General features: G+C 39.1%; 1 protein-coding gene across 7 annotated transcripts in view; it reads right to left on the bottom strand.

Moving 5' to 3' along the window:
- Positions 1–4,973: 4,973 nt before the first annotated feature.
- SGMS1 (sphingomyelin synthase 1) overlaps positions 4,974–22,696 on the bottom strand; it is a 290,955-nt gene continuing 273,232 nt past the window's right edge. For all 7 annotated transcript variants that reach the window (XM_090278031.1, XM_090278030.1, XM_090278035.1 and 4 more), the window contains 3 exons: positions 6,423–6,576; positions 6,050–6,216; positions 4,974–5,358 (listed from right to left, as the gene is read on the bottom strand). In XM_090278031.1, the coding sequence (XP_090134157.1) occupies positions 5,179–5,358; positions 6,050–6,216; positions 6,423–6,576 (501 nt within the window). In that variant the 3' untranslated portion in view covers positions 4,974–5,178. The remainder of the gene's footprint in view (positions 5,359–6,049; positions 6,217–6,422; positions 6,577–22,696) is intronic.

Raw genomic sequence — 22,696 nt, 5'->3', positions numbered from 1 at the left:
CTGTTAGACAGATTAACATAGATTTTCACATTAAAGGCTTATTTACCTCAGTTCCTATTATCCAATACATGTCCATTTTGCAACAAAATATACAAAACATGCCAAAAGGTATGAAAAACGTAGTCTGAAGATACAAAGCAGGCATTAGAATTAGACTCAAATATGACACAGATGTTCAAATCACTAAAGAATTTAAATAACTGATTAATGTATTAAGGGATCTAATGGAGAAAGTTAACAAACTGCAAGAAGAGATGGGTAATATAAGCAAGGAAATGGAACTTCTAACAATCAAAAGAGAATGCTAGAAATTAAACACTGAAACAAATGATGAATGCCTTTGATGGGTTCATCAGTAGACTGGACAGGGCCAGAGAGAGAATGTGTGACCTTGAAGATATGTCCATAGACACCTTCCAAAGTAAAATAGAAAGAAAATAACTAAAAAACCTGATCATCCAAAAACTGTGGGACAATTTCAAAAGGTGCAACATGCATAATGGGAATACTAGAAAGGCAAGCAAGAAAGAGAAAAAGGAGCAAGAAATATTTGAAGTATTAATGGCTGAAAACTTTCCAAACTTAATGACAGACACCAAACTACAGATTTAGGAAACTCAAAAGGCATAAAAAAGTAAATACAAAAAAAAAAAAGAATTCATACCCAGGCATATCATTCAAACTACAGAACACCAAAGACCAAAAAGAAATTTTGAGAGAATCCAGAGAAAAAGAACATATTACCTATAAACAATAAAAAAATTACAGTTGACTTCTTGTGAGGAACTATGCAAGCAAGAGACTAAAGTGAAATATTTCAAATGTCTAAAGAAAAAAAAGACCAACCTAGAATTCTATATCCAGAAAAATTATCCTTCAACAGTGAAGAAGTAAAGACTTTCTCAGACCAAGATAAAAAAGAATTCATCACCAGCCAACCTGTCCTGCAAGGAACAGGAAGTTCTTCAGGTAGAAAGGAAATGATAGAGGTTAGAAACTTGGATCTGCATAAAGAAAAGATCAGGGAAGAAATATAGATAATTTTTCATTATTCTTAATTGATCTAAAAGATAACTACCTGTTTAAACTAATAATAATAACAATGTATTTGGTTATTACAGAATACGGATAAGTGAAATGAATAATAGCAATTTTCTAAGGGACAGAAAAGAGAAACTGGGAATATAGTGTTATAAGGTGCCTGCACCACACTTTAAGTGGTATAGTGTTACTTGAAGCAGGCTTAGATTGGGTAAAAATATATATTATAAACTCTAAGGGCAACCATTAAAATTTTTTTCAGCTATGTTAAGGTATATAATTTTTTAAAAGTATAATTGGTATGCTCAGAGAAGAAATAAAATAATATGTAAAAAGAGATATAATGCTCAAAACTAGAAGACAAAAAAAGAAAAACTATAGAAGTTACAAACATGGTAGATATTAATTCAAATATATCAATTATACTTTCAATGTGAAATATGTAAATATACCAATTAAGAGGTTGTCAAATAGATTAAAAACAAGATGCAACTATATGCTTTCTATAAAAAATGCACTTTAAATAGAAAGACCCAGAGAGGTTAAAAATAAAGGGGTAGAGAAAGATATATCATGCTAATACTAATCAAAAAGAAAGCTGGAGTATTTATCTCAATTTCAGACAGAGCAGAGACCACTAGGAAGATTATTGGAAATAAAGACAAGAGATGATATGATAAAGGGGTCAATTCTTCAATGCATATTTACTTAACAACAGGGATGGGAGGGGGTTCTGGGCGAGCCCCCTCTCCTGTGTCAGAGACTTCCCTTATCCTCACCTGGAATGCACTCCTGCATCCTGTAGCTACATCCATGCATCCTTCGACACAGACATCATGGCATTGGAGGTTGGGAAGGCCTCTAGATTGGGCTCCCTTTTTTTTCCTGTTAAACTTAAAAAAAAAAAAAAAAAAGGACTCTGACAATTTTATAGATGTCTGCCTTAAAATCTTCAGTAAACGTTTCCTAAGAATTCTCAAGAGACTTTTGAATGTTGATGGAATAATAGCTCCTATAAATAAGTGCTACTCCAATTGTCCAAAAATTACAGATACTCTATTGCGATTAACAAATCACAAATTCCCTTGACAGCATTTCTAAATTCATAGCGTGTATTTTCTCAACCATTAGATGCTAAATTAAACCACCATAAACAGACTACTCCCACTGCAGACTCGTACTAAACAATTTAGGAAAACTCAAGAGGGGGTGGGACACATGGAGAGGGTGGCAACTTGGGTCTCCAACCAAATTTTCACCACTTACCAGTTGCATGCTCTTGGGAAACTTATTTAACATATCAGAGTCACCTCCAGTAAAATGGGGATGATAACTAAATTGAGGTTGTGTGAGGCTTAACAGATTATACATGTAGTGTCCAACCTGTAAGGAGAGCAAAATGAGGAAGATATTGTCTAGGGCTTTGACTTAACCAAACTAAAAGACAAAAAAGCACATTGTTCTCATTCAGGCAAGTGTTATCAAGTATATTACAATCCTCCAGAAGACAATGAAATCTTTGTCCTTCCTGGGATTTGCAGATTAGAGAGCCACAGATATGTCATTTCATGAATCAGTGCAGTCAGGGATGAAAAGCAATCAGCAAGTGAATTTCTCAGTACATAGTATGTAAACTTACAATAAAAAACTTAACTATTTTGACTTGGAAAAAAGATCCTATTGTTAAGCACGTGCCAATAATTCATTTTCATTTTTCAAGTTCCTTTCACTTTCAATATGCAACATACAACAGTTAAAGTCACTGAACGGGTGTAACAGTTAAATAAAAACCTACACAAAAATTTTGCCCTATTTGCCTTAAGAGGCCACCACATTTTCACTCACTGAGACACAAGTCTAAAGCTCCATGAGGGGAATCTTACCTATTTTACATTTCCAGCCTCCCTGGATATTTAATAAGGACAGGCCTCCACCTTTAACATCTTTCTTCCTTTACCACATCAGGAGTATCTTTTCTTTTTGAAGTTATTTTGCATTACCATTTATTATTAACATACTAATGCTATATTTCTCATTTCAGATTTACTTTTCCTTTCTAAACTAGAAAAGTGATATTACTGGGGAGTTACCTAGAAAAAAAGAGTGAAGTCAGTGACGTGAATGAGAATTAAGAGAATTCAAAATCATTGGTGAACAGTGCTCTGCAGTTTGAATTTAACTGACCTGTAGTTCTTTTGTATAGTTAACCCTTGAACAACACAGGTTTGAAATCTGTGGGTCCATTTATATGTGAAACTTTTTTTTTTTTTTTAATTAGTCCTTCATATCCTTGGATGCAAAGGACTGCCTGTACAGTTATATAAAGATTTTCCACTGTGCAGGGGGCAGCGCCCCTACCCCCAGAGTCGTTACAGTTCCACTGTATTTTTAAAAGTGCACTCAACCTGTACAGGTTACTAAAGTTTCATGTACATTTTCATGACTTTCAAGGGAAATGAAACATAATTATTAAAGGTGTTATCTCGAAAAAACACTGTCAAGAAATTCCGAAATTGAGTTTCTTACCTTGCTTTAATGACTTCTGTGAAAGATGTGAACACATTAGAAACAGCCATTTGTTTTTAAGTATCAGTTTTTATTAAAAAGTGCATTTTGATTAATTTATGATCTGGGTAGGCTGTTAAGGTATCAATATACTCTCTAGATGATAACTTTACAAAGATTTAAAACAAACAAAATTTTAAAAGCCTTTTTATTTCCTTCACCATTATTGTTTTACAATACAAATATCACCTTGTGAATACAAAGACACACAAAAAAGCCCTACGGAAGATAATTCTGCTGCACGCAAAATACAGAATGGATAGATATACTTCTTCATTCTTAAAAAACTATTTTGTTCTCCACATTGGCAAGTATAGAATAGAATACTTCCCCAAACATACTTATGTTAGGAATAAAACTTAAAGAGTTACATGCAGTTTCTGCACAAATATATTTTAAAGAAATAGATCTCTTTTTTGTTGTTCACCAACAAAATTATCGTGAGAGTATGGATAACTAATTTATAGCTTTCAAGTTTTAGTTAAGTGATCATTTTCAAAACTCACTTTTTAAAAAAAGTATTCATGGCTGTTTTCATTGTAGAGTTAAAAATGAACTACCAAATAGATAAAATAATTTAAGTGGTACAATGTCATTGCCACCTGCTCACAATATGGGAACAGGCTCTGACTTTCTAATTACCCCTCCACCCCACCCTTCTTTGATTCAGAGCAGTTTAAAAACCTTAAGCAGCCTTCTGATTTAATTTAGCTATAAATGCAAAATTTAGTAGTGTATACATACATTTATATTTTCGTGGAATACTTTATTTTAAATAAAAACATTTAAGATTGCCTACTGACCATACAATCAAGACAAGAAAGGCACTAGAAACATAGACAAATTTCTCTCCCAAGAAGCATTTTTAAATTTTAACTCTCTTCTCTTTGACATGTAAAAATCTTTAAATTTGGTTTTCATGACATCATTTGAAAAATAAAGTTAGGAAATACTTAGAAAATCACTTTATAACAGAATCTTTTTTTTTTTTTTTGCACTTTCTGACACACTGTCTCTGCTGATTTTACAAAACCCAAAGTTGATAAACCTTTCTGTCTTTCATTTTTATTTGAATATCGGTGCAACAGGTAAAAAGATTTCAGAATCGAACCCCATTCAGGTACTTAGAAACCTTCAAAGAGACATTTGCTAGAAAATGGCTTACAGCCCAATCTTTGGGGCGAGAGATATGAAAAGTATGTTTTCCCAAGAAAATAATACACTTTATTTCCAGATGTGACTGGAAAGACCAGAACGTATGATATAAAAGCTCACATTTATGTTGTTGCATCATATACAAAGGAACGTGGTGGTTGCAAGTCATGTAAATTCCAAACTTATGAACAGGAAATGGGTACAGTGCATGATAGGTTAAATTTTCTTTATTGTTGTCCAACGCAGGTCCTTTGGAGAGAAAAAAAGATCACAGTGCTGACCAGGTAACTCAATAGGTTAAGTCAACGTAACCGTTGAAAGATAGTAGGATTAGGGAGGTGTTTATTTTATGGCATCTTCTCTCATGGAGTTCTTAGCACTTCGGACAGTTCCTCGTTTCCCCACTTTGTACAGCTGTTATGTGTCATTCACCAACCGGCTGTATTTAACTTGCCTCCTGAGGTGGGCTACTGGCCAGGGGAAGGGCCAATGGTAAGATCGAGGTACAATTCCTTGGACATTCTTTTCAAAGTACTGAAATGGCCTGTACCACCACACCCTGGCCAAGAGGTTCATCTGGGAAGCTTCTTTTAGCACCTAAGACAACAAAGAAAGGAAAAACCAAGTGAGGAAGAACAATTGACTTGTTCCAGCCCCAAGTGTGGGATTATTTTCTCATAATCCCACACTTTTAGATCAAGTATTTTTTGTATTAAAATTCACCGAGGGACCCAGACCGGCCCCACATCCACCCACACACCCCAGTTGCAGTGACAGCATCGTTCTACACTCTGCGCTCATTTGCAAACTGGGAAACACCCTAGTGGAAAAACAAATAACACCGATTCCAGGTGTGCAAGGAAAACTTGTGGCTTACTCAATCTCATCTATAAATAAATACCTCAATTAGCTTTCTAGTTACTCTTCTACAATAAAAATGGGCAAACTTAATTAAATGTTCAGTATTAAGCCGGTGAGGTCCCAAGGGTAGGAATTCAAGTCAAGCAACAGGTGTGCACAGATTAGTAAATATTTTCAAAGACAATGAGAACATGATACTCTTCCTAAAAGGATACGATCTTCCATGTCATTACATTAACACATTTCTTGTTCAGTTTTGATTCTCAAGTGGATCAGCATCCCAAAAGAACATAATATTAGTTGACTATCCCTTAATAAAACAGAAACCTAAGACATTTGTGCATTTTTTTATTTGTTTTTCCCCTGCCATGCCAGGGACACCAACCCTGGAGCAATAGAAGCTGCCATCAAATGAGGGAAAACTCACTTGCTGATTGGCCATAGTGTGGTACCACCAGAAGAGTCTCGTGGTGATGTAATATGCCACCACCACGTCCACAGTGTAGTGGTCATGTGCTAAGAGAATACAGAAGATTCCAACCACGCTGAGAAGCCAGCAGATCCAGTGGTACCACCAGAGTCGTCGAGGGGAATCTAAAAAGAGGAGAACTTTGTAATAATCTCACTATTCAAGTACCACTAAGGGCACCCACCACCCCTCTACTACTGTTGTCAATGCAATTACCTTGGGTCTATCCTTCCAAAAACAAATCTCTTGGGCTATCAAATCTAAGGGCTTTAGCTTATTTGTAACCAAGGTTAGAACAGAAACTTCTAATGGAAGCCTGTTTTAGACTTACACTCTTTGATAAATAAGTAGGTGAGTGTGAGCATGACTGTGTGGCCACTGTACAGATAGTCTCCACACATGTTGTGAGAGCCAGTGATGGACAGGCCACCGCCAGCAATGAGCTTCATTATTCTCCGCAATTGGGCTTCCCAGTCTCCAAAAAGCTGGTAGAAAACAGAAAACAAGATTCATTATTAGAGCACATGAAAGTGGGCTATAATTACTATTTATATTTGTGATATTGTGACTTATAATAAGAAATAGACATTTGGCCTTTGTCTCTGTTCCTGGCACAGAGCTTCTAAACCCTTTGGAATTGCCGAAGTGATAAAAAAGATAAAGGTGTCTTTTGTTATTCGTAACAAGCCACTTTCGATCATACCTGAGTTTACCTTTTGGAAAGTCCCTAAGGATGGTTGCCAGAACCAACTAGGTGGTGAGAAGGTTAAAACTTTCAGTCCACTCCCCTCTGCATCTGGGTTAATCACCAGCGGCCAGTGACTTAATCAATTGTGCCTAATAAAGCATCCACGAAAACCCGGAAGGACAGGGTTTGGAGAGCTTCCAGGCTAGTGAACATGTGCAGAAGTTGGGAGAGTGGCACACCCAGGAGAGGGCACACCCCTTCCCACACACCTGTCCTGTGTATCTTCTCCATCTGGCTTTTCCTGACTCATACCATTTTATAATAAACTTCTAATCTAGTAAGTAAATTACATTCCTGAGTTCTGTAAGCCACTCTTGCAAATTTATTAAACCATAAGAAGAGGTCATGGAAACTTCTGCTATATGGCCAGTTGGTCAGAAGTACGGGTGACCATCAGGACTCATGACTGGCATCTGGAGTGGGAGGGCAGTTACGTGTCTGACTGAGCCCTTCACCTGTAGGATCTGACAGTGTCTCCCAGTAGATAGTGTCAGAATTGAGTTAAAGAAAGTTGGAGAACTGCTTGGTGTTGGGGAAAACCCTGGGCATAACAGGGTTCAGTGTGGTTATTGAGAGGAGAGTAGACACAGGAGTGTCTTGCTTTAAAAGCTTATATTAAGACATAAAATCCCTCACCATGAAGTTTGTCTATTCAAGGTTTACTGTTCCTTGGGAAGCCCTTGGGAAGAGTATCGTTCTAGAGATGAAGCATGTAGCTTACCCATTTATTTTAATTTTTATTACACTGATAAGAGAAATACTGACCAATTTGTTCCTATAACTGCCTTTGGGGGGGGTGTTTAAAATGCTAGGGAAAATTTAGAGCTATATTTTCACCTGCTTGGCCTAGAGGCCACTTGTTCTATTGCTAAAGTGGCTGAAGGTTGCGGCAAATATACAAATAATTTTTGGTATGTGATTTGGGGGGATCAAATTAAAACAAGGGACTGAGTAGGATGTACCTTCAATCTTCTATAATTATATGGATTGCATTGCATGTTTTTCCTTTCAATAAAAGTGAAAAAAGTTTAAGAATAAATCTCCCTGTCTCTGATACAAATCTAGACTGGCTACTAGAGTAATTAAATGGCTTGAACAATTCCTTCATTGCAATTTTAATTTGCTCTGTCAAATGAAATGTTGTGATTGTCTATATTTTATGGTTGTCAGAACTCTTAAATTCTGATTGCCCAATTTAATCACCATGATCCTCTTTCAACATTTAACAGATAATATTACAGCTCTGGAAACATGTTTATATAAATATAAATTCACTATAATTTCCCTTTAAATTTTTTTATCCAGACTCCTAGTTAAGGATGGCAGATTGAACACACTGCATGTAGGATATGAATTTCTAAATTCAAAGGGATCACTAAATGCCCAGCTCAACAGAAGAAAACAGATCTATGACAGCAAGATTCAGCATCATGGAATTTCAGAAACTGAGGGCAAAGAAGAAACGCTAGAGCTTCCACAGATTAAGAGCAAGCTTCACATGAAGGATCAAAAATCAGAAATTTTCAAAAGCAACACTGGAAAACAGAAGGTTTCAGAAAAATAACTTCAAATTCTGATGGAAAATGATTTCCAACTTAGAATTCTATACCCAGACATATTATTAACCAAGAACAAACTATGGATAAACTAAGTCTTTTTCATATACACAAAATCTCAAATATTTACCACCTGTGTATGTTTCTCAGGAAATTACAAAGGAAAGGTGTCGACACAGAAAAGGAAGAAATGGAATATGCCAGAATGCCTGTAAAAGTAGAGGTGGAAACTGTGCAGTGGGCCTAGAAAGTGAGCCTCCCAAATGGGCAAGTCAGAGTCTAGAGAGCTGTTTTGAAGGAGACGAGATTGTTAGAACATCCAATGCCCCTGAATGTATTGGCAGAAGAGTCACAATGTGGGGGTGAATAAGTACACAGAAAATGATTAAGTAAAAGCATGGCAATTACTAGTTCTACAGGAAACAAAATATTGTGCAGAAAAGGAAAATGATAGGAAACTACATGACTTGGCTGCGAATAGCATTTACAAAACTAATAATATAAGTGCTGGATATTGAGTTAAACCAAGGACAAAAACTACACTGAGAAGACAGAACAACAAGTGTGAATGTGTGTGACTGAATGGTGGGGGGAGAGGAGAAGGGAAGGATAAGAAGACACAGAGCACATGCAAGCTGGTGGGGGAGGGGAATGAGGACTCTAAATCCTGACCTTCCACACGAAAAAGTCAATAAGAGAAACAGCGTATATTAGCAATCATACAAGGTATTGCTGTGTCACTTAGAGACCCGAGAGTAAACACACACACACACACACACACACACACACAATCTGTAAAGATATGAATGAAGGTAAATACTGCAAGATTCAGTTAAGAGTTTGAAGAGTAGAAAAGTGGGTTGGAGTAGGGTTAAGGACTATTGTTTCTCATAAAAAGTCCTGCATAACCATTTTATTTTTAAATCGCATGCATATATAAACAGAAATTTTTTTAAAGTTTTAATTTGAAAGTTTGCTCTAGTTCTTTCATAAGAATGGATAATGTATAGAAGAAAATTACGGCAAGGAGCTAAGGTAACTCTTCATTTTATAGTACTTCAAACTGTCCTTCCAAAACTGTTTTGAAAACTGTAAATCATCTTCTCAGGCACCATCACCCCATAATTTGCCCTTGCATTTCAGCAGGAAAATGGTTGCGAGGAAACTGTATATGTAGGGGAGGAGTGGAAATTATGAGGAAAACAGGCACTAAGGAAAAACAGCCAAAGACAAATGCTGCATTTCTTACAACACGTAAGCTCTTAAAACACCTAAGCTTTCTTTTAAAAATATCTTTCCATGTTTGCCAGACCTCTGCCAGTGGGACCTCTCTTTAAGCTTCTCCAGGAATGGAAAAAAAGTGATTACAGCTACATAAAAAATTTAATTATGTTTTACAAAACAAATAAATGAAAAGACAAATTACAAAACAATCCAAGCAGAAACAAGTTAACATCTTTATTGTGTTAACAGCACATATAAATCAAGTAAATGTGACCAATCTAGGAAACAGAATTTATCCAAGGACAAAGGATATGACCAGCAAAAGGCACAGACTCTGTCAAACAAATAGAAATGAAAATTAACATTAAGAGGAGCTCATTTTTTTCCCATATCAAATTACCAAAGCCGATGGCAGGGCAGGTACAATGTCACTGATCTCAGAGAGCGTCCTCTAAGAGGAAGGGACAATGGTGCAGCTGGCAGAGCAAGGAGCAGGAGCAGGTGGCAGTGGCCTCTACAACAGACAGGCTGGGCCAAAATCATGGCTCTTCTGCCAAATAGCTGTGTGACCCTCAGCAGGCAGCCCAATCACTCTAAGCCTCGATTTCCTCATCAACAACTGGGGGGGGGGGGGGGCAGGGGGGGGCAGTAATATACTTATTACATAACTGGCAAAATCCTCTGCAAAAATAATCATCGATACCGACCAGCAATTGAAATAGCCATAACCTCTGACTCAGTTACATTGCTTCCAGGAGTCTGCCTCAAAGAAATGATCCCAAATATGAAGAAAGGCGTTAGGTACAAATACGCCACTGCCACATTATTTATAAAAGCAACAAGCTGGAATCAACCTAAGTGAGAGATGTTAAATAACTGTATCCTTGCTATCAGAAGCCAGGGCCAGAGCCGGTGATATTGGCAATACCAGGAGTCCGCTGTAAACACACTCTCACCTACTGAACCACCATCTGAGCAGATTCAAATGTACACCGCAGTTATACTAAGGCACTGAATTAGGCTATGAACGCTTAATAAATTATTAAAAAATAAGTTTACAATGTTGTGTACTTTATATAATAAACATTTTCTTTCATTAAGAGGAAAAAACAAATTTGTTTGGTATAATTATAACTATGTTTTTAAAAATATGCACAGAAAAAGTCTAGAATGTGCACATTATGTGTTAACAGGGCTTGCATTCTAAATGTTAAGATTTCTCTCAGTCTCTGTTCCAATGGAACTTCTGTTCCTGCTCCTTGGGCTAGGAGTCTGCAGTGCTGGGATTTAGGTGGCCTTTGAGTGTAGGTAGGAGACATGGAAAGAGGGGAAAAAAAGAAGAAAACCAGGAAACTAATGGCTGGACCTTTCATACTTCCCCATTTTGTTTCCTTCCCCATTCTGGCTACCATTTTCTGGAGTCCTCAAAGAGTGCTCCATACATTCTGCTCAGTGTTACCTGCCTGCACTCAGTGGAGAGAGGACAGCGTATGCCCACTGCATGGTAGCTGGAACTGTAACCTCCCCATCCATAGGCTTTTCCATGTTCATGTTTCAAAGAAGAGAAGTTTTAGGGGACATTGATACCAACACTTTCTCAGTGGACAGACACTACAAACTTGTGACCAGAAGGTCTCACAGCAACTCCAGATGTGAATTATAGTCTCCTAGCATCACAGAAAAATCAGTTTTCAGTAAAAATAAAGCCATTTTCTTCAACTTCTAGTGAATGGCTAAGAAAGGAAGTAAAACGGCCACATCACTTAAGCAACAAAAGCACAGAAAGGAAATGAGAGCAGCAGAAGGTGGGAGAGGCTTTGGAATGAGACAGACCACTTCCTACAGGTTAAGGCAATGAGTTAAAAAACAGGTTTCCCAGCGTAGTTTTTCAGTGCTACCTAACAGAACGCTCTGACGATAGTCTGTTCACCATCATTCAGTTTGCAGGTAGCCTAGTGCACTGAAGAGCAGGGACAGTCACTGGCTTCACCCCCTCCTGGCAGGAGAGGGAGAACCTGGAAGCAAAGCTCATCAATGCTGCATAATCAATGGCTGTGGTGCGACAGACAAAGGGCTGCAAGTGAGCATTCAAGAGCAGAAGTGCTTTGTTTTGTTTTGTTTTATTTTATTTTTAGAAAGAGAGGAAAGGAGAAAGAGGGAGAGAAACATCACTGTGTGGTTGCCTCTCACTCGCGCCCCCAACTGGGGACCAGACATGCAACCTAGTCATGTGCCCTGACTAGGAACCGAACCAGTGACACTTGGCTCACAGGCCAACGGTCAATCCACTGAGCCACAGCAGTCAGGGCCAGAGGTGCTTTTTAATACACTATCATCCCTGTGCTTTCCCAATGCTTTATCTCAAAGCAACCCTGAAGAATCAGCACAGCTGCCTGGGTCCCCTGGCTGTTCAGTGTTGAAGCTGGGACTGTGACCCAAGTTCTCTGACTCCATGTATGTACTGCCTGCAAACTACATGCAACCTGTGCACTGCCAGTCCCTCACAAGCCCACGTAAAGCAGGAACTGGGAACATATAGAGGAACTTCTCCTTGAGCAGCCTGAGTAACTTTCAGAGGTATTGTCACACTATCACACACCACCCCAACAACCACGAACAGGCCCAGGTGTCTTACAAAGTAGTCATTCATTCATTCATTCATTCATTCCCCAGGGCAAATAATTTTTTTGTCTAATTCCTGAAGAATAATTTTCCTCCAAAACAGAAAATTCATTACCATCCATGACACACCAAGACAGCATAGGCGCTCTTACCACCCAGACCAAGATCAGACCTGCTGTGGGGATCAAGTATCAGGGGGCTGGGGGTGGGGTGGGGGGAGGTCAGTGGAATCCTTGCCAATCTGCATGCCCAACAGCCTGCAACTGAGGAACACATGGTACACACTGCAGTCTCCCCTCAGCCTCAGCTCCATAAACGGCAAAGCCCCCGAACAGCAAAACTATGCCACTTCTCGAATTGTAATTGGCCGGCACCCTCCACCCCCAACCAATGATGGGTACTTAAGAATATGATTTCAGAAAACGTCCTTTAGTGTGACCCTGAAGCCCCAACGGACAAGGCGGCGTGTTTATAAGTTTGCTGAATGCTTTAGATTTCCCAGCAGCAGTGAGAGGCTCAGAACTGCCCCACATCATTTCTCAAACCTTCTTACTGTTACAGAAGTGAGCAGTGAAAAAGGAGGTGGTAGGGTGGTTTTACATAATAAAATGTTATCTTTTGTTTTTATACAAGTTCCAACTTTTTAACAGAGTTTTCCTCTACATTACCTCATATCCTCACAAGCCTGCCATGTGGTTCCTGCAGACGTTATACGCCCATTTTACAGATGGGCAAATACACAGAGAGGCTAATTCTCTGTTTCACACACTGACTCAGCTGGGCTCAATCCCCCTGACTGAACACTCTTGCCTGGGATCCCTGGAAAGAGCCTGCTATTGCTGCAAACACCTCCCCAACGACAAAGGCTGACCAATGTCTCCAGGTTCATGTTTGTTGCTGTTCTAATGAAATTTAATCCATTGTACATGTCATTTAAATGTAGTTGGATAGCTAAAACAATATTTTTTCATTATTCTCTAAAGATCTATTTTTGGTGTTTTCTCCATTAAAATTAAACTTCCCCATCTCTATAAAAGTTATTTTCATGGAAATCTTTCATAAACAAATCACCCGTTTTCTGCCTTCTTCTACAAGGTGTTTTCAGTTTGATTTGAACTTTCTTTGCTGTAAACTGTGCTGTGTTGGACCGATGTTCCAAAGGTTACCAAGTTTCCTTTCCCAGGAATAACAGTGTCATAAACAATCCCAAGCCCCAGTTTTGGTGGCTCTGGTCAAACCATTTTACCTGCTCTAGCTTCAGTTCTCTCGTCTGCGACATGGCAAGGACAATACTTCCTCATCCTCAACCCTCACCCACCAAAGTGAGACAACATTTGGACAAGCGACTGCTGAAATTAGAAAGTGCTCTCCAAATCTAAGGCAGCATTACAATGACCAAGTTAGGTCAATTTTTTAGGGGAATAGTGTGTGCGTTGGGGGGGGGGGGGCATTCCTTAAGTGAGAACTCAAGGCCTAGCAGACAAGTGAAATTTGGATGGTTCTCCTTCAATACACAGCCCTCACAGAGGTTACTCTGTGATCAGGAGAGACTTCTGAATTCTTCCTCCAGACTGTAATCACTTCACTTCTAGAAAGATTTAGTTTCATCCACAAATATTATGCCCACCTCCACTGATGTGAGGTAGAGAGATTTCAGTAAGCACATCCTTTTAGAACTCATATATATGAGGGGGGGGGGCCCTTGTAGTACAGGCTTCCCCCGCTATGTGAGTGTTCTAGGAACCCATGAGTATCAGTGTACCAGCTGATGGTGTTGTGAGAGGCTGTGTTAAGCTTTAGTGAATTTTTTTATGAAGACTCAACTCGAAACCATGCCTACTTGTCCACCACTGTGCTGAGTATTCAGCTATTTTTGACCAAATATGACAGGACTCCCTATTCACTCGATCTCAACATGAGCAATTTTTTGTTTGTTTGTTTCCCTGGATGAAAAAGTCCTCAAGGGGAAATATTTCAATGATGTGGAAGAGGTGAAACAAAAAAACAGCAGAAACACTAAAAGGCATCAAAATCAACGAGTTCAAAACTTGTTTTGAGCAGCAGAAAAAATGTCTCAATCCGTGTATTATATCAAAAGGAGAGTGCTTAGAAAATGACTGAAGTTTAAAACATGTAAGAATAAACACACAACCTTTTATAAATTAATTGTTTTTTGGGGGGTCCCCCTTGTATAACTTTTAAAAACACTTTGTCTTCCACTAATCTCTGAAGGATCTGGCTCTGTGTACCTCTCCATTATCAAATGCATCCATCAATTTGCATAATCCCTATACTAGGTGGGCTTTATTTTGGGGGTGGGAGGAGTCATCGCTAAGGAATTATCAGCAATGAAACACTAATCCCAACCAGCCTCCCTTCTTCCTGGTAAAAACTTTAAAATTCATAGCTTCTAGTAAGAAGACTTATCGACGGCTTTATAAAATCTTAAATAAAGGTTAGCTATGAATTTCCATTTGCCCATATTCTTATTTGTCACATTAAAGAAATATAGTATTTGAGTCAGGCAAGATTTGCCTTTACCAAAATTATATTTGCTTTAGGTGTTGAGAGAGTCTTTAGCCTATCTGAACACGAAGTGAAAACTGAAAAAACAATTTCCCTATGATTTGTTTTGAAAATTTCCAGATCTAAGGAAGTGGACAATGAATACCCACAGACCCTTCACCCAGACTCATCAAGTACCAACATGATGCCACATTTGCTTCTTTTCTCTCACATTTCTCCTGGACCCCTTGAGAATAAGTTGAATACATCACGACACATCACCCCAACATGTGAAAACAAGGGCACTTTTCTTTATAATCACATACATGATATTTAACAATGATACAATATTATCATAGTTAATAGACATCCTTATTCAGATTTCCAATAGTCTCAGCAATATCCTTCAGAGCTTTCTCCCCGCAATCTGGAGTCCAGTCAGAGATTACATACGGAGGTTACCTGTCAGACTCAATTTTTCTTAGTCTACTACAGTTTCTCGGTCTTGTTTTCTTTTTTAATGAGTGACGTTTTTGAAGGGTCCAGTCTGGTTTCTTTATAGAATGTCCTTTGATCTGGTTTTATCTGACTGTTTCCTTATATTTAAATTCAGGTTAAATGTTATTGGCAGGAATATTACAGAAGTGATGTGTCCTTCTCCACACGTCACATCAAGAAAGTAGCTGATACCATTTGTCCTATTACTGGTTTGATCCCTTGGCTAATGGTGCTCTCTGCCAGATTACTCTACTGAATACACATCTTTGTCCCTTTACAGGTAATAAACAATTTTGAGGTCATGTAAACATTATGGCTCCCACCTTTCACCTAAACCTTTAGGATTCATTGATAATTCTTGCTTGAATTATTACTACAGTAGTTGCAAAATGGTGAGTTTCTATTTCTAATGTTTCTTTTACATCTATCACGTGACCTTCTCCTCCACCAATACTAATTTTTTAAATGTTTTTAATAAATGTCTTATAATTAATCACTGTCATTATTTTACTGTAATGCTCAAATTGTCTCAAAGACGGCCAGCGGGAGCCTCTCAAGCGGGACTGTGGTTTTTGAATGGAACCCGCTAGCCTGCGGTGTCTGGGCAGCTTTGGAATCCTTCCTCAGAATGAACGTCTCTCTACTCTGACATATGGATAATGCTTCATGTAGAGCGATGCACTGTGACCTCTGAGGCTCTCTGTATTTCCTCAGTGAGTGCTTTCCTTTTACAATTTTTTTTTTCAGTTATCTTTGACATTCAGTATTATATTAGTTTTACATGTACAGCATAGGGGTTACATGTTTACATAACTTACAAAGTTCAGTGAAAGCTTTCTGACTCTGGTGACCTTTTCATACTACATATGCTGTTGCCATGTAGAAAATCTTTGTCACCTTCCCACTGTCTTCCAAACACAGACCTCTCTGCTCTGGTCTAGTCCTTCCTCACCTCTAATTCAGACAAGCATGCAAACGTAGCCTCCACTGTATCCTCCGTGTGAAGTACCAAGAACTGAGATGCAGCAAAACAAACTTCTTGCCTCTGCCACTTAGTACCGTTAGGACCTGTGAGATGACAGGCAGATCAAGCATCTCTGAACCAACCGCAGTTTCCTCTTACTCACTGTTGTGAGGGTTAAATGAAAACAACATACTCACTGTTGTGAGGGTTAAATGAAAACAACCAACTTATTTAGAATCACACCCGGCACAAAACAGGTACACATTAATTTGGCACCACTCCAAAGCCTCCCTCCTCCCTCCATCCCAAACAGCTTAATTTCTAAATCACTGGAGAGGTCTGAGAGACAGATGTGATCACATAATACTCCCTGCTAAACCTATTCTGGCTTCCTGTGGCCAAAGTCCTTAGATGAAGCCCAAACTACTCAGAAACATGACAAGACCCCTTACAACTGCCCACAACTTGCCTCTCCGGGTTTATCTCTGGCCACCCCACCCACAGGCTAACACACATGCCCAGGCACATCTAACTCTACCTGTTTCCCAGACTCCCTCACACACTCTTCCTGTTTTTCTACCTGGCAGGCTCCTCCTCTCTTCAGTCCCACTTGACAAACTCCTGCTCATCCTTTTTAGACTTGGCTCAGACGGCCCCTCCTGAGGGCAACCAGCCCTCCCAGGGGAGTGAGCCGCCTTCTCCCATGGCAACTGCGCTCACGCCTATAACAGGCAGGACTGAACAAGGCAGAGTAGCCGGCCAGTCACATGTCTGCCATGGCTTTGGGATGCCCATTTGTGAGGGGAGCGGCTCTGTCTTACATATTTGTGTACCCTCATAATGCAACTAGCCCTGGCTGGTTTGGCTCAGTGGATTGAGCGTCGGCCTGCGAGCTAAGTGTCGCTGGTTCGATCTTCCAGTCAGGGCACATCAGAGAAGGAAAACTCTGACTCCAAAAAACCTCCGCTGCCTTGCGGCATACCTCTTCAGGGGAAAGGCTAAGGGAGTAAACCCCGACAGAAAATCCGGAGCCGGAGTCCCTAAGGCGGTTTGACATTGTAGTCAATACCGGCAACTCCTGCGGCACACCTGAAGCCAAGCTGTATTGACTCCGTCTTTCCCTTGGATCCTTCAGCTGCGAAGAGAGGGGGGGGTCTGCTGCATGGGCAACAGCAGACCCTCCATATCACCCTGCCCAGGCTCTGTAGCTTCAGCTTCACTGGAGAGGACACTCCAGCGTCATCACAAGATGTCGATTCAACATGGGAGGAGACAGATACCGTGTCACTCCCGAGTCGGACTGCACAACCATTCTCGGCGGTGCAGATAGACTCTTAAGAAGCTACACCATCGTCTCTCGAGACGGACGGCTGCCGACCGACCGACCATAATGCACCCTGCATGGGATGGGTTCTCTAGAAATGTTTGTCCAGGAAATAAGCAACTTGCATGTTTATCAAAAGAAGTCTCATCTACAGACTCCCTGCCTCAGTCTGTGAGCATGAGTCTCTCTGTGATTTCCCTTAAACAAGAAGTATTATATTATGTCAGATGCATACATCAAATGTTAATTATAAGAAAACATGAATAACTACACATAAATCATAATCTGAAGTATGTAAGAAAATACAATAAAGAACTAATAAATCTAAAATATTAATAGCAGATAGGGCCATGAGTGATTATAAAAATTTTCCATTTTCTATATTTTAATGAGTCTATAACGAATGTAGAATTTCTTTAAAATAGGTAAAAAAAATCAAAGACATAATTCATGCATTTCCTTTTTTTATTTTTCAATCCCTGAAAAAGAAAGAGGACAGTGGAGAGAGACCTGGGAAAGCGAAGAAGTGAATTGGGATGAGGAAGGTTACTGGAAATTATATGTAAGAAATAGGAAAACATTAAAATGAACGAAAAGGAAAATTATACTGACAACAAGAAACTGGCAGACAAACAGAAAATTAGGTAAAAATCAAGCACTGATTCCACACAATTCAACAGGATGCCATGAAGCAATTTTGGTAATAGAATACAAGCCATATTCTGAAATACCAATAAGGTTGGCAGTGGTTAATCAGAATATTAAAATTTGTCGTCATGGAGGGCAGCTTGAACAGTCAAGCTGCTACCTGAGAATGTAAGAAAGAACTAAAAAAGGTAATAAAATCCTGAAGAGCAATGAGTCTTTGGCCTTGGGGGGCTGAACTCAGGCCAGAAAGAGAACTTTTAGGCTGATAACTGCCACATCAAGGCTGAGCAGTAAATTAAAGGGTGTGCTCTGATCTGTCTAATTTGTGCAATGCAGAAAAACTAACAGTGACGGGAGAGAAAATAAAGGCCTTTCTGTTATTACATTTGTATTTTATTTTTCCACAGAACAATTAATTTAATCTCAGCTGCCACCCAAACATAAAACTTGTCCAACAGTGTGATATGTTCGACTGTGTTAGGAGATATTAAAAACCACCAAACAAACAAGTCTTTCAAGTTCAGAGAATCATTTCACTAAAAATACCACGTCAGACTAATGCATTAGCCAGCTAAGTACCCTGCCTGTAACATAACTCTTTTCAAAGGTTTTCAAATCTAAGCTCACCATGGAGACCACAAAACAGAAACCAACATGCATCTCACTTTAATGCTTAGTCACTAGATTAATTCATATGATTATTACAATGGGAGTTGAAAACAGCATACATTATTTTTTCTCTTTCATTAGCATTAAGCTGTCAGTGTATCTGGTGCCTAGGTCTTTCCTCCCCTTATTTTTGCAGTTTGCTAAAACAGAAAAAAACTAGAACACCAAAGAATTCTCAAATGTTTCTGCCTTGTTTTCTTTTTTTTTTTTTTTTTTTTTTTTTTTTTTAAATGGAATTCTAAACAGTTGGATGAGATGATGAGAGGTTGTTTTCGGGTTGGTACACATGATCCTTGGAGAAAAGCTGGGATGAGATTAGTGTGGGCTAATCAAGTACCAAAAACTGGGGAGCCTCCGGTGTAAGCCTGGCACACCCATACACAGGGATACAAGGCCAGAGCTTCCCAGAATGTCTACTCTAGGAACTAAACACACCTACTTCCCTCTCCCAGTGGTAATCTTTGTTGCAATAGCATTTGATGGGAGGCCCACTTTTCTTCCTTACATAATCATTTCACAGAATGATTATTTCTCCAAGCTACTCCATTTTGTGAAGTCAAGAGTATACCACCATCACATGAGTGAACAATAGGAACAATTTTCATAATTACTACTTCATATTTTTTGAACATTTTTCTTAGAAGCCATGCATTTTGAGTATTGGCATTAAGGGAAGAATTAAGTATATTCATTATGGGGTTTAATATGATGGCAGAACCAAGTTTAAGTTCACATTACTGTGTTAAACAGAAATTTGTATTCTAAAGCCCAACTCTCTTCCCCCGTGGTTTAATGATGACCAATAACAGTAAGGGTATCCACCAACAGACAGGCCTTAAATGGTGTCTCTAATCAAGAAATAATATCCAATTCTAGAAACATGGTCCTGTCTCTGGTCTCTTCATCCATATTCACGGCTTTAACACCATCTAGATTATGATGAATCACAAATAATATTTAATTTCTAGCTCCGATTTTTCCCTCACCTTCAGACCTATGTTGCTAACTGTCCTAGACATAACCACTTAGATATCTCACCTCAAACTCTATTTGTTCAATCTGAAGACAGGAACTCCCTCCTCCTCCTCCTCCTCCTTCCCCTATGAGTATTGCAGTGGTAAAACCCAGTCGCCTTTGAAATCCTTTTTCTCTATCCTCATTACCTACATCAAACTTAGTACCAAATTATAATGATTCAGCCACTTAAACATGGCTCAAATCTCTCTCCTCCTTTCCACCCTGGGGGCCAGTGATTTAGCCATATTACAGCATCTTACAAATGCTGGACAAGAAAGAATCTAGGGGTTGAAGCATGATGATGACACCAAGTCCTTTTATTTCTGTACAATATTTTAAAGTGACAGACCCCCTATGCATTGCTTTCTTTCACTTTCACGACTCATTCAGACACATGTAAAAAAGTGTCATTAGCCCTGTTTGGCCAGTAAAACCACCAAGGTTCTGAGAAGTTAAATACAACTGACACACAGCTAGTAAGTGACGGTACAAGATCATCCTAACTCTGACCTCAGTGTTCTTTCTACTACTCAGTAGGTTTGTACTTTCATAGGGTAATAAGTCCCCAGTCTACGCACTGGTTCAGAGAGAGGTTGATCAAGATCTGGTGGTGAGGATACTGACAAACATCAAGTAGGATATTGGACTGAGTGACTTTTAGGAAGGTTCCTTTCAATTTTGAAACTCAGCCCTGGGTATGAGTCTTGTGTAGACAATGTAGGTACAGTATTCCCTCACTTATCACGGGTATTACATTCTAGATACCCTCCGCCCCCCGCGATAGGTGAAAATCTGCAAAGTAGGAACCTTACATTTATTTTAGTATTTATATATATTTTAAGGCTTTATAAACCCTTCCCACACACTTATAAATCATTCCCAGTCCATTATTAACCTTTCCCACTCCCTTATTAACCTTTCCCACACTTTTATAAACACTACTATGTTCTTAAAACATATTCTACACTCTTAAACCTATGTAACTTTAACAACATACATATAAAGTACCGCAAAATCCCACAATATAGCAAAAAATCCATGATAAATAATTAAATATAATATTTTTTAAAATCCCGTGATACAGTGAGGCCTCAATAAGTGAACCGTGATATAGAGAGGGACTACTGTATCTGGGATCTCTCTCTAAGACAGTGTTACCCTTCTCTCCCCTCTGACACTATTCCCCAGTGCAGCCTCCCTGTCCTTGACTGACCACTGAATTTCTTAAGCTTGATCTGCCATTCCACACGGCAGCACCAAGCCTGAGAGGACTTTCCTAACTCTCCGTCTACCTTCAGTAATCACTCTGCTTTACCTGTGACATGCTCTTGTCAAACAAGTTAAAATTGAATTGAATCAAGTCTCCAGAGCCAACTTTCCTATTAGGAGGAAGGATGGAGAAAAGCGGAAGAAGTTAATTGACACTAGAAACACATAAACTAATCCAGAATGTGGGATATTCTGCAGGAAAAATGATATGATCTCTGTAAGTTACTGATGGGGTGAAACAAGAGGGAGAAAAGACTGGTCCAGAATTAGAGACTTAAGAAACAGAACAACTATATCTAATGGAAAGGGATCCTAATTTCTACAAACTAACTGAAAAAAAAAAAAAAAAAGGCATTTAAGACAATCAAGTTATTCCATGAACTGGTAATTGTGATACCAAAGAATTACTGTTAATCATGTTGAATGTACCAACAGCATTCAAGTTATACAATAAAATGCCCCCAAATTTTAGATGCAGACCAAAGTATGTAGCATTACTTGGATTTAAAAATAAATTCTTCAAAAGGAAAAAAAAAAAAAAACAGATGAAGCCAATGTAGCATATCTTGATAACTACAGAATCTGGGTATTGGGTATATAGAAGTCCCTTATATTTTACACTACTTTTTTTATTTGGAATACATTTGAAAATTTTCAGAATAAAAACTTTTTCTGAATTCTTTTTTCCAAGAGCCCTGTTCTGTAAAAGAAGTAATTAGATTTTAATTAGTTTTAACTGATAATATTTGCTAAGGTGTGCTAATATTTCACTCTCTACTATGTATACTTTAGTTGAAAAACTCCAATTTCCAGAAGACCGTCACAAAATGATGTCCCAACTCAGGAGTTCTGGCAACACAATAAGTGAGAGACATGTTTGGGTTTGGTTTTGACACATAGTTCCAGTTATTACTTCTGTCTTTACCAAGAAAACCCACAAGCTATTTTTAAGTCATAGATCTTGGTCAGATAAGCAAAGACTCAAGCTGACTGTGTGAATGCCAGCGCTAATGGAGCCCAGGCTGGCTGGCCGCTGGGTAAAGCTGCAGAGGCACTAAGAAGAAACAAAGCCAGAGCCACAGTGGGGAGAAAGGCTACCCAGCATGATGCTGGATCCATCTTCAACGTGTGCTTGGCCAGACTGCACATCTAACCAAACTGGCATGATGTGTTCAGCGGTGGAGAAATTTCCCAATGCACAGACAGGTTTTTTAAAGCAGCTGAACTAAACTCAGGCAAATATCCCAAACAGGCAGCCTACTACTGAGAACATACTGCTTAGCGAGCCAGCCTCCCAGCAAGAGTCCATATCACTGGATCCTCAGTGACAACAGGTATTTCCTATAATCTGGGAGCTTCAAGGAAAGTGCTTGAGAGATTCCATAGAGACTAAAGAAGATGTGAGGCTGGCTTTCTCGGAAGGGCGGGAGGAAGAGCTACATGGGAGGAGCAGAGAGAGGACCACTGATACAGACGGCGGGGCACGTGCACTCCTTATGGCGGCTCCCCGAAAGAAAAGTCTGTAGAAAACGTAAGGAGTAAAGTTAAGAAACCTGCTACC

The sequence above is a fragment of the Furipterus horrens genome, unplaced genomic scaffold (assembly GCF_987537825.1).
Source record: "Furipterus horrens unplaced genomic scaffold, mFurHor1.1.pri manual_scaffold_5, whole genome shotgun sequence".
In the NCBI taxonomy this organism is placed as follows: domain Eukaryota; kingdom Metazoa; phylum Chordata; class Mammalia; order Chiroptera; family Furipteridae; genus Furipterus; species Furipterus horrens.
The sequence above is the reverse complement of the archived record's forward strand: the minus strand, read 5'-3'. Positions and strand labels throughout refer to the sequence as shown.